This window comes from Manis pentadactyla, chromosome X, assembly GCF_030020395.1.
Source record: "Manis pentadactyla isolate mManPen7 chromosome X, mManPen7.hap1, whole genome shotgun sequence".
Taxonomy (NCBI): domain Eukaryota; kingdom Metazoa; phylum Chordata; class Mammalia; order Pholidota; family Manidae; genus Manis; species Manis pentadactyla.
The window spans coordinates 69,892,089-69,905,456 of record NC_080038.1 but is presented as its reverse complement, the minus strand read 5'-3'; the positions used below and the strand labels follow the sequence as shown (position 1 = coordinate 69,905,456).

Below are 13,368 nucleotides of genomic sequence, written 5' to 3'. Positions count from 1 at the left end.
AGCTGCATGTATGTTTTGATCTAGCAATTGCTTCAATAGGCATTTATCATAAAAATACACTTGCAAAAGCTGATGAGGATGTTAACTGTACAACCAATCACATAATAGAATACAATCTAGCCATTAAAAACAATAAGGCAGATCTATATGTCCTAACATGGGAAAAACATTTAATAAAAATTTTTTAAAAGGTACAAAGATTGTTCACTTTGTGACCTTTCTATGTGAGGTTTAAAAAATAATAAAGGCGTACATGTTGTGATATGCATTAAAAATGAATAAACAGATGTACACTTTTGAGAATATACTAAAAATTATTGAATTGTACATTTCACAAGGGTGAACATTATAGTACACAAATTGTATCTCAATAAAGCAGTTACAGTAGTCTCCCTAATCCTAAGTTTTGCTTTCTGCAGTTTTAGTTAGCCACGATCTACTGTAGTCGGGAGGCAGATGACCCTCCTTCTGATGTACTGTCAACAGGTCAATAGTAGCCTAACAGTACATGACAATACACACTTCATTCACCTCACTTCATCTCATCACACTGGCATTTTATCATCTCACATCATCACAAAAAGAAGAATGAGTACAGTACAATGAGTAACTTTGACAGAGAAAGAAACCAACCATATTCACATAACTTTTATCACAGTGTACTGTTATAATTCTATTTTATTATTGGTGGTTGTTGATAATCTCACTGTCTGATTTCTAAATTATAGTTAATCATAGGTATATATTTATGTATGTATGTATGTACGTATGGTAAAAAAAACATACTATAGAGAGTTTGGTACTATCCGCAGTCTCAGGCATCCCCTGGGGTTCTTGGAATGTGTCTCCTGCAGATAAGGAGAGACTACTGTATTTAAAAAGACTGTTAGCAGGTTAACATTTGTTAAACTTTGGAGAGAGGACTTATGGGTGGGCACAAGGAAAAAGGCTTTCCTTTCTCATTCCATAACTCTCTGAACTACATGAATATTCCTACTAAAAATATGTAATACCTCTATTTTAATTTTTCGGTCAACTGGAGGTATCTGTGTCATAAGATTACAGTTAATTTCTGTTTTCATTTTTATACATGTCTCTATTAAGAAACTAAGACATATTATAAAACAAAATGAGAAATACAAGTTTCTCTAGCCTCATATCAACCATGTACATAAATCAAAGTCAAGTGCCAGTTTGGATTTGGTCTGGGTAATTCCTATAGGAGAGGAATACATTAATAAACAAAAGGAGAAAATTGTACCTGCTTGCAGTATTTGGTTATGGCTGCTCCCAGAGGGTGTTCACTGTTACTTTCAGCAGTTCCCACAATGGCCAGGATCTTACTGTGTGATATTCTGTTACCTTCCACCAGAACCTTTACTTGATTCACTACTGGGGTTCCATGGGTGATGGTTCCAGTCTTATCAAATACCACTACCTTTACCTGTAAGAATAGGAAAATACAGTGCACCTATATGACTTGATAATCCTTAGTATCACCTGTCCAGAAATGTGAATAAGGTTTATTTTAACAAATTACTATTTTGCTTCTTAATAAACTGACCTTTCACTTAATTGGACCTAATAAACTGACTCTTGGAAGTGACAGTAGGGAAGAAATACTTAGATATACCTAATAGCCCTCCCTTACAAATGTTCAGCCATACTGTGCACGTATGTTAAACAACTAGAATTTATTGTTTAGGGTTGACTGTTAATAGGTAATTAAGAGGTGCCTCTAGTGCCTCCAGAGAAAGAGATAGGCTTTCAATACTAATGAATTACAGATCCATAGGGGAAATCTGGGCAGTAGGCATATGATTATAAGAGAGACATAAGTGATTAAGTTGAAGTGAGCCCCAGATAAGACCTACCGGGTTGCTTTGAGTTTATGGGTCAGATGAAAATCTTGGCCTTATAAGAGGCAGCCCAGGGAACCAATGAGGGAAACTCAGCCAAGCCAGGGAAAAGGAATTAGAGAACACAGTAACCTCATAGTAAACTTGGAATACAAATCTTGGAAAATGAATAGCTTTAGGGACCAAGATGAAAAGAGACAGGACAACTAAATATACAAAGCATGATTCTGCACAAGAGTAAAAAAACCTATAAAGGCTCACCCACCCTGTTTTGAGAGAAATCTTCTGCATCCGTGGATGTTTTGTTGCCCTTGTCTAGCTTGGATTAATATTTAGTCTATAGGCACAGACCTGATCATCCACATTTGCCCTCTTACAGCACTAAATTATGTTTTCTACCTTTATCTTGCATCTACCTACCACTTCAGCATTTTATTAAAAATAATAATAATAAAGAGAGAAATGTGGTATCCACATATAAATCAAGGATAAAAATCAAATGAGTATTCATATTTGAACTGACTGTTTATAGTTCATAATGCATGAGCAAAACCGAAAGCTTCTGTGATGACTGCCCTTGTAATGTTCACCATGTAACTTATTCACTATGTAAGAATTTGTTCTCCATGTAAGAACTTGTTCGTTATGCTTCAGAAGATTGGAGACTGACGAAAATTAGGCTTGGGGTGGACTAATGATTGTGCATTGAGCATTGACCCCCCTATACAGAATTTTATTGTTGTTAACAACCATTTGATCAATAAATATGAGAGATGCCCTCACAAAAAAATATATATATACACACACTTCCAATTGTAAAATAAATAAGTAACCGGGATGTAATGTATAGCATAAGGAATATAGTCAAAATATTGTAACAACTTGGTATGGTGATAGCTGGTACCTAGAATTATCATGTATATAAATGTTAAATCACTGTGTTGTACACCTGAAACTAATGTAATGTAATACTGTGTGTCAACTACCCTTCAATAAAAAATAATTATCTACAAAAAAATAATAAGGGAGAAATGTGGGATTCACATATAAATCAAGTATAAAAATCAAATGAATAATCATATCTGACTTGATTGTTTATAGTTCATGATGCATGATCAAAACCAAAAGTTTCTGTGATATGACTGCCCTTGTACTGTTTACCATGTAAGAACCTATTCACTATGTAAGAACTTGTTCACCATGTAAGAACTTGTTCGTTATGCTTCAGAAGATTGGAGGCTGTTGAGAATTAGGCTTGGGGTTGATTAATGATTGTGCATTGAGTCCCCTATACAGAATTTTATTGTTGTTAACAACCATTTGATCAATAAATATGAGAGATGCCCTCTCAAAAAAAAAGTCTCATTTAAAGTAAAATATTAAAGGTTTACTTTCCAAAGCTAAAAAAAAATCTATAAAGGATATTATACATATTGGAGACAACTGGGGAAACTGGAATATAGACTACAGATTAGATAATAGTATTATTCAACATCAATTTCTTGGTTTTGACCTTTGCACTGTGGCCATACAAGAGAATGTCCTTGTTCTTAGGAAAGGAACCTGAGAGCTGTAGTAAGGGTATTCAGGAGTTATATATACCATTCTTGCATCATTTAAGACTGAAATTCTTTCAAAGTGAGAAATTACTATAAAAATGAATAGCTTATATTCACTGGCTAGATGAGGTTCCAAATCTGTGCTAAGCTATGTTCTGTATTTGCTACATGCATCTGTATATAGTTTACATCTTCATAATAGGACATAAAGGAACATGGTTTTAGTTGAAGTCAAGAAACCGTGATTGAGATGTTCACTGAAATCCTAATATGAGAGAGATCAGAGATAGGATTATATTCCTGAAGTCATAGGCTGTGAACTGTCAGCTGGTGGCAGCAAAGGTGAAGGAACTGCAACCTAACTGCCAGAGGCACTGTCTCTGGGTGACGCATGCAAACATGGAGTCATGAACATATAAATTAGAAGCCTGAAAGACTTGGGCAAATTTTCTGTGGCAAATACTATTGTCTTCCTGCCCTCAAGACTGGTCTAGTCTGAGCCATTGCTCCACATCAGGGTCTGCTCTAACAGAGTAAGCCTAGAGCACTTTTAGAGATCTTAGATAACGAAGGCCAATGCAGAGCTGAACAAAAATAACACCTTTCTTATCTCAACCCTCCAGATAATCCCAGAAGAGGCTCATTTTATAGACCATCTGGAAATAATTTAGGCCTCTGTGTTTCTCAAGAGAGGTGCTTCTGCCAGTTTGGATGGGACAATTCTTAGTTCTAGGGACTATCTTACCTTATGAGCCATCTCCAGTGGCTCACCACCTTTGATTAGTATGCCATTTTGAGCACCTACTCCTGTACCCACCATCACAGCAGTTGGAGTGGCCAGTCCCAGGGAACAAGGGCATGCGATGCATAGAACTGTGATAGAGGCTTGGAAGGCAAAGCGTATTACCGTTTCCGTTTGAGAGATACTTCGGTTGTAGCCCTTTAGAGGAAAGGTATGAATTTTGGTTATTGATTTAGAGCTGTATAAAACAAAATGTACAAAGCTTAACCCTATAAAACCATAATTGAGAAGTCACATAATCCTACTTAGCTATCAACATATACATTTTAGTGACTAGTAATAAAATACTTTTTTTCTTTTACGAATATAAGAAACTGATATAACTCATAAAGAAGTCACAGTCTTAAAATTAAGATTTCAATTTTGCTGATTCTAGAGTTACAAACTATGCAGTGAACATTATAAGGAACACAAAAGTCAGCTTTTTTTGCTCCATATTTAGAGTAAGTGTTTTTATTAGAGACTTTCAAATTATCTGGAATCCTTCAGTCCAACTGTTCTGGTGCTTGAGGTACCCGCAAACACTCCATTCCCCTCACGGGCAGTTCACCCCCAAGGTACTTCCTGCATAGGACCTGCCTGCCTGCCACTCACAATGGGCACAGCAGCTTCAGACTTTGCTGCCTGGCAGGCAGAAGGAGGCTTGCCTAACTTTCTTGGCCCTCTCTCAGCCCAACTGGGGTGGTACCTGCTGGAAGGAGCTCCTTCCTCCTGGCTAGCAGCCCAGTCCCAGGCCAGCACCCTTGCATACCTGCCCCACCCACCCAGTCTACCCAGCAGCACCAACCTTGCTGCCTGGAGGCAGCACGCAGCCCTGCCCTCAACAACCCCAGCATAGGTACCATTGCTGGCTCTCAAAGGGTCAGATGAGGCAAGCTGCCAGCCATATGGACTGAGATCAGCCACTGCCACCAGACAGGAAGAAAGGCGGCCAAACCCACTGCCCACTCACAGCAACTGGAACTCCACTGTAAAGGAGAACCACGTACTGGTGAGTAAAAGTCTTGAGCTTCTGGGTACCACAGGACTCCTACTTCATAAAGCCACTACTATCTAGACCAGGAAGCATAGCAGAGCCATCTAATCAAAGGAAGAAACACAGAAATCCAGTCAAAATGAAGAGACTTTCATATTAAGTTTTGGCTGTGGGTTTGTCATACATGGCCTTTATTATGTTGAGGCCTACTATATCATCTTATTTAACTTTCACAATAATTGCAAGTTATTCAGATGGGTATTATCAAATTCTGACTTTAGAGATGAGAAAACTGAAACTCAGAAACAAATTAATTTGATCTAGACCACACTGATGCTAGGTGGCAGAGCTGAGATCCTGAGGTCTTATCATATCTGTAGTCCTTTGTGAAAGCAATACCATGCTGGGAACGAAACTCAATATAAAATATAAAAGTTCACTATTTGCTTTTGGAACACCTTCCAAGTCATAACAAAACAATCTTTCCAAAAGGAAATCTTTTATATTTACAAAACTGCAAATGTTACTCTTTTATCACCCTCCTACTCCAGTCCCTTAAAGACAACAGTAATTGTTAAAGAGTTATTTTCCAATTAATTATTTATGCAAAAGATTCACAAACTGTTTTCCATATGGTAAAAAGAGTTGTTAGAAATCACTTACAGGAAAGTAGGTTTCCACAATTTCAAAATTCAGAAATCCAATTATAATCCAAACCAAGAGGGTAACAATGGAAATAATAACAATAAATGGAACAAAGTAGCCACTGAGTTTGTCTGCAAACTGCTGAATAGGAGCCTAGAATTTAAAAATAATAGTAATAATACAAATATCAAAGTCTCCTTTTCTGATAATGAATACAGAGTATGTTTGTTACTAAGCACAGATAGATTTTAATAAACTCCATTTAATGCAACTAGAATGAATCAAATGAAAACAGAAAAACTAGATCAAAATTTATACTAAGCGGGCTTTAAAGAAAATGCTTTGTTTCTTCTAGGGAGTTAAGTTACCTTTGATGTTTGTGCCTCTTCTACAAGTTTGACAATTTGAGAGAGGGTTGTATCTGCTCCAACATGGGTTGCACGAATAAGAAGGGACCCATTCTGGTTAATGGAACCAGCAATCACTGTGCTACCAGATTTCTTAGCCACAGGCATTGCCTCCCCTACATGAGGAGTAAAGATAGATTTAGGGAGCATAAATAAACACCATCTTGAAATATACCGCTATTTCTTCATTGTCAAAAAATATCAACAAAGGAGATACTTACTTCATGAAACAATCTGGACAAATGCTTAGGTAAAATTTGCCCTCTCTTTTTCTTATGTCAGTTCTGGGCCAAACTTAAGGATACATATCTTAAACTGGAAAAACCTAGTATGTTAGCTCTTGTGGCCAGATACTTTTAAAAGCTCTACCCTAGTCTTCGATAACTGGTTCTCAACCTCTTCTCAAGGAGCATTTAGAAATGTGGCAGGGAGTTCCTATAACTACTGGTGGGACATGGCGTACTGCTACTCCCCTTTTTCTGTGTGCCAGGGTCAGGGATACTAAACATACCACAATGTGTAAGACAGTCCCTCAGAACTAAGAACTGCCCCATCTGTACTGGCAAAAGCATTCCTACTGAGAAACATATATATTCCACATGGTCCATAAACTGAGCCTCTTCTATGATTATCCTGAGGGTTGAGGTAGGAAAGGTGCTATTTTGGTTCTGCTCAGGATTGGCCTTCGTTCTCTAAGTCTACTAAAACTACTCCAGGCCGACTCTCTTAGAGAAGACCCTATGTGGAAAACCTGGAGTCCTATTCCAATTCAGATCAGACTAGTCTTAAGGGCAGGAAGACAAACTTCGGCATTTGCTCAGGAAAAATTCCCAAAGTCTACTGGGCTCTACAGCAGAATGAGACAACTTCGTTTGGTTATACACTCTAGTAATTAACAATTCTCAGTGAAAAGAGCCTTCAGTAGCATAACTAAAACGACAGTAAATCTGTGGAAATTTATTTAATACAGTCCTAAAAACTCATATTCTCGAAGGGGCGGAAGATGGCGGCGTGAGTAGAGCAGCGGAAATCTCCTCCCAAAACCACAGATATCCATGAAAATATAACAAAGACAACCCTTCCTAGAATAAAGACCAGAGGACACAGGACAATATCCAGACCACATCCGCACCTAAGAGAACCCAGCGCCTCGCGAACGGGGTAAGATACAAGCCCCAGCCCGGCAGGAGCCGAGCGCCCCTCCCCCTAGCTCCCGGCGGGAGAAGAATAGGCAGAGCGGGAGGGAGACGGAGCCCAGGGCTGCCGAACACTGAGCCCCAGCCATCCGGGCCAGAGCGCAGGGCCCTCGATACTAGGAAAACAGGGCAGCAAGAACAGTGAGCGGGCACTGGAGGCCGGGCGCCAGAGGACATAAGAAAAGCGCGCGACCATTTTTTTTTTTTTTTGGTTTTTGCTGTTTTGTTTTGGCGAGCGCTTTTTGGAAGTCTTAAAGGGATAGGGACCCCAATACTAGGGAAACAGGGCAGCAAGACCAGTGAGCAGATGCCTGAGGCTGGTGCCGGAGAATAAAGAAAAACGAGCGACCACCTTTTTTTTTTTTAATTAAAAAAAATTATTATTATTTTTTTTAATTTAAAAAAAAAAAATTTTTTTTTCTTTTTTTTTTTTTTTGGTGGGCGTTGTTTTGTTTTGGCGGGTGCTTTTTGGAAGTCTTAAAGGGACAGGGCGGGTCACTTAATCCAGAGGTAGGGAATCCGGGATCTCTGGACACCCTAACCCCTGGGCTGCAGGGAGCAGCGAGGCCCCTTACGGAGATAAATAGCCTCCCAGCAGCTCCTGCTCCAACGCAACTCCACCATCTTGGAGTAGCTGCCTGAGCCAGGCCACGCCCACAGCAAAGGCGGAGATTACCTCCATAGCAGCCGGGCAGGAAGCAGAAACCCTGTCTGCACGCAGCTGCCCAGCACAAGCCACTAGAGGTCGCTGTTCTCCCAGGAGAGGAGGGCCACAAACCAACAAGAAAGGAAGTCCTTCCAGCCGTCACTCGTCCCAGCTCTGCAGACTATTCCTATCACCATGAAAAGGCAAAGCTACAGGCAGACAAAGATCACAGAGACAACACCAGAGAAGGAGACAGACCTAACCAGTCTTCCTGACAAAGAATTCAAAATAAGAATCATAAACATGCTGACAGAGATGCAGAGAAATACGCAAGAGAAATGGGATGAAGTCCGGAAGGAGATCACAGATGCCAGAAAGGAGATCGCAGAAATGAAACAAACTCTGGAAGGGTTTATAAGCAGAATGGATAGAATGCAAGAGGCCATTGATGGAATTGAAATCAGAGAACAGGAACGCATGGAAGCTGACAGAGAGAGAGACAAAAGGATCTACAGAAATGAAACAATATTAAGAGAACTGTGTGACCAATCCAAAAGGAACAATATCCGTATTATAGGGGTCCCAGAAGAAGAGAGAGGAAAAGAGATGGAAAGTATCTTAGAAGAAATAATTGCTGAAAACTTCCCCACACTGGGGGAGGAAGTAATCGAACAGACCACGGAAATACACAGAACCCCCAACAGAAAGGATCCAAGAAGGACAACACCAAGACACATAATAATTAAAATGGCAAAGATCAAGGACAAGGAAAGAGTGTTAAAGGCAGCTAGAGAGAAAAAGGTCACCTATAAAGGGAAACCCATTAGGCTAACATCAGACTTCTCAACAGAAACCCTACAGGCCAGAAGAGAATGGCATGATATATTTAATACAATGAAACAGAAGGGCCTTGAACCAAGGATACTGTATCCAGCACGACTATCATTCAAATATGACGGTGGGATTAAACAAATCCCAGACAAACAAAAGCTGAGGGAATTTGCTTTCCACAAACCACCTCTACAGAACATCATACAGGGACTGCTCTAGATGGGAGCACTCCTAGAAAGAGCACAGAAAAATACACCCAACATATGAAGAATGGAGGAGGAAAAATAAGAAGGGAGAGAAGAAAAGACGCTCCACACAGTGTATATAACAGCTCAATAAGCGAGCTAAGTTAGGCAGTAAGATACTAAAGAGGCTAACCTTGAACCTTTGGTAACCACGAATTTAAAGCCTGCAATGGCAATAAGTACATATCTTTCAATAGTCACCCTAAATGTTAATGGGTTGAATGCACCAATCAAAAGACACAGAGTAACAGAATGGATAAAAAAGCAAGACCCATCTATATGCTGCTTACAAGAAACTCACCTCAAACCCAAAGACATGTACAGACTAAAAGTCAAGGGATGGAAAAACATATTTCAAGCAAACAACAGTGAGAAGAAAGCAGGGGTTGCAGTACTAATATCAGACAAAATAGACTTCAAAACAAAGAAAGTAACAAGAGATAAAGAAGGACACTACATAATGATAAAGGGCTCAGTCAAACAAGAGGATATAACCATTCTAAATATATATGCACCCAACACAGGAGCACCAGCATATGTGAAACAAATACTAACAGAACTAAAGGGGGATATAGACTGCAATGCATTCATTCTAGGAGACTTCAACACACCACTCACCCCAAAGGATAGATCCACTGGGCAGAAAATAAGTAAGGACACGGAAGGACTGAACAACACAGTAGAGCAGATGGACCTAATAGACATCTATAGAACTCTACATCCAAAAGCAGCGGGATATACATTCTTCTCAAGTGCACATGGAACATTCTCCAGAATAGACCACATACTAGGCCACAAAAAGAGCCTCAGAAAATTGCAAAAGATTGAAATCCTACCAACCAACTTTTCAGACCACAAAGGCATAAAACTAGAAATAAACTGTACAAAGAAAGCAAAGAGGCTCACAAACACATGGAGGCTTAACAACACGCTCCTAAATAATCAATGGATCAACGACCAAATCAAAATGGAGATCCAGCAATATATGGAAACAAATGACAACAACAACACTAAGCCCCAACTTCTGTGGGACACAGCAAAAGCAGTCTTAAGAGGAAAGTATATAGCAATCCAAGCATATTTAAAAAAGGAAGAGCAATCCCAAATGAATGGCCTAATGTCACAAATATCGAAATTGGAAAAAGAAGAACAGATGAGGCCTAAGGTCAGCAGAAGGAGGGACATAATAAAGATCAGAGAAGAAATAAATAAAATTGAGAAGAATAAAACAATAGCAAAAATCAATGAAACCAAGAGCTGGTTCTTCGAGAAAATAAACAAAATAGATAAGCCTCTAGCCAGACTTATTAAGAAGAAAAGAGAGTCAGCACAAATCAACAGTATCAGAAACGAGAAAGGAAAAATCACGACGGACCCCACAGAAATGCAAAGAATTATTGGAGAATACTATGAAAACCTATATGCTAACAAGCTGGGAAACCTAGGAGAAATGGACAACTTCCTAGAAAAATACAACCTTCCAAAATTGACCCACGTAGAAACAGAAAATCTAAACAGACCAATTACCAGCAACGAAATTGAAGCGGTAATCAAAAAACTACCAAAGAACAAAACCCCCAGGCCAGATGGATTTACCTCGGAATTTTATCAGACATACCGGGAAGACATAATACCCATTCTCCTTAAAGTTTTCCAAAAAATAGAGGAGGAGGGGATACTCCCAAACTCATTCTATGAAGCTAACATCACCCTAATACCAAAACCAGGCAAAGACCCCACCAAAAAAGAAAACTACAGACCAATATCCCTGATGAACGTAGATGCAAAAATACTCAACAAAATATTAGCAAACCGAATTCAAAAATACATCAAAAGCATCATACACCATGACCAAGTGGGATTCATCCCAGGGATGCAAGGATGGTACAACATTCGAAAGTCCATCAACATCATCCACCACATCAACAAAAAGAAAGACAAAAACCACATAATCATCTCCATAGATGCTGAAAAAGCATTTGACAAAGTTCAACATCCATTCATGTTAAAAACTCTCAGCAAAATGGGAATAGAGGGCAAGCACCTCAACATAATAAAGGCCATCTATGATAAACTGACAGCCAACATTACATTGAACAGCGAGAAGCTGAAAGCATTTCCTCTGAGATCGGGAACTAGACAGGGATGCCCACTCTCTCCACTGTTATTTAACATAGTACTGGAGGTCCTAGCCACGAGAATCAGACAAAACAAAGAAATACAAGGAATCCAGATTGGTAAAGAAGAAGTTAAACTGTCACTATTTGCAGATGACATGATACTGTACATAAAAAACCCTAAAGACTCCACCCCAAAACTACTAGAACTGATATTGGAATACAGCAAAGTTGCAGGATACAAAATCAACACAAAGAAATCTGTGGCTTTCCTATGCACTAACAATGAACCAACAGAAAGAGAAATCAGGAAAACAACTCCATTCACAATTGCATCAAAAAAAATAAAATACCTAGGAATAAACCTAACCAAAGAAGTGAAAGACTTATACTCTGAAAACTACAAGTCACTCTTAAGAGAAATTAAAGGGGACACTAACAGATGGAAACGCATCCCATGCTCGTGGCTAGGAAGAATTAATATCGTCAAAATGGCCATCCTGCCCAAAGCAATATACAGATTTGATGCAATCCCTATGAAACTACCAGCAACATTCTTCAATGAACTGGAACAAATAATTCAAAAATTCATATGGAACCACCAAAGACCCCGAATAGCCAAAGCAATCCTGAGAAAGAAGAATAAACTAGGGGGGATCTCACTCCCCAACTTCAAGCTCTACTATAAAGCCATAGTAATCAAGACAATTTGGTACTGGCACAAGAACAGAGCCACAGACCAATGGAACAGACTAGAGAATCCAGACATTAACCCAGACATATATGGTCAATTAATATTTGATAAAGGAGCCATGGACATACAATGGCGAAATGACAGTCTCTTCAACAGGTGGTGCTGGCAAAACTGGACAGCTACATGTAGGAGAATGAAACTGGACCATTGTCTAACCCCATATACAAAAGTAAACTCAAAATGGATCAAAGACCTGAATGTAAGCCATGAAACCATTAAACTCTTGGAAGAAAACATAGGCAAAAACCTCTTAGACATAAACATGAGTGACCTCTTCTTGAACATATCTCCCCGGGCAAGGAAAACAACAGCAAAAATGAGTAAGTGGGACTATATTAAGCTGAAAAGCTTCTGTACAGCAAAAGACACCATCAATAGAACAAAAAGGATCCCTACAGTATGGGAGAATATATTTGAAAATGACACATCCGATAAAGGCTTGACATCCAGAATATATAAAGAGCTCACACGCCTCAACAAACAAAAAACAAATAACCCAATTAAAAAATGGGCAGAGGAACTGAACAGATGGTTTTCCAAAAAAGAAATACAGATGGCCAACAGACACATGAAAAGATGCTCCACATCGCTAATTATCAGAGAAATGCAAATTAAAACTACAATGAGGTATCACCTCACACCAGTAAGGATGGCTGCCATCCAAAAGACAAACAACAACAAATGTTGGCGAGGCTGTTGAGAAAGGGGAACCCTCCTACACTGCTGGTGGGAATGTAAGTTAGTTCAACCATTGTGGAAAGCAGTATGGAGGTACATCAAAATGCTCAAAACAGACTTACCATTTGACCCAGGAATTCCACTCCTAGGAATTTACCCTAAGAATGCAGCAATCAACTTTGAGAGAGACAGATGCACCCCTATGTTTATCGCAGCACTATTTACAATAGCCAAGAATTGGAAGCAACCTAAATGTCCATCGATAGATGAATGGATAAAGAAGATGTGGTACATATACACAATGGAATACTACTCAGCCATAAGAAAAGGGCAAATCCAATCATTTGCAGCAACATGGATGGAGCTGGAGGGTATTATGCTCAGTGAAACAAGCCAAGCGGAGAAAGAGAAATACCAAATGATTTCACTTATCTGTGGAATATAAGAACAAAGGAAAAACTGAAGGAACAAAACAGCACCAGAATCACAGAACTCAAGAATGGACTAACAGGTACCAAAGGGAAAGGGACTGGGGAGGATGAGGATGAGTGGGTAGGGAGGGATAAGGCGGGGGAGAAGTAGGGGGGTATTAAGATTAACATTCATAGGGGGGTAGGGGAAACGGGAGGGCTGTACAACACAGAGAAGGCAAG

At 39.4% G+C, this 13,368-nt stretch overlaps 1 protein-coding gene across 7 annotated transcripts in view; it reads right to left on the bottom strand.

The window, feature by feature from the left end:
- ATP7A (ATPase copper transporting alpha) overlaps nucleotides 1–13,368 on the bottom strand; it is a 194,686-nt gene that overhangs the window by 23,158 nt on the left and 158,160 nt on the right. For all 7 annotated transcript variants that reach the window (XM_057495796.1, XM_036929137.2, XM_036929136.2 and 4 more), the window contains 4 exons: nucleotides 6,210–6,364; nucleotides 5,860–5,994; nucleotides 4,164–4,358; nucleotides 1,262–1,444 (listed from right to left, as the gene is read on the bottom strand). In XM_057495796.1, the coding sequence (XP_057351779.1) occupies nucleotides 1,262–1,444; nucleotides 4,164–4,358; nucleotides 5,860–5,994; nucleotides 6,210–6,364 (668 nt within the window). The remainder of the gene's footprint in view (nucleotides 1–1,261; nucleotides 1,445–4,163; nucleotides 4,359–5,859; nucleotides 5,995–6,209; nucleotides 6,365–13,368) is intronic.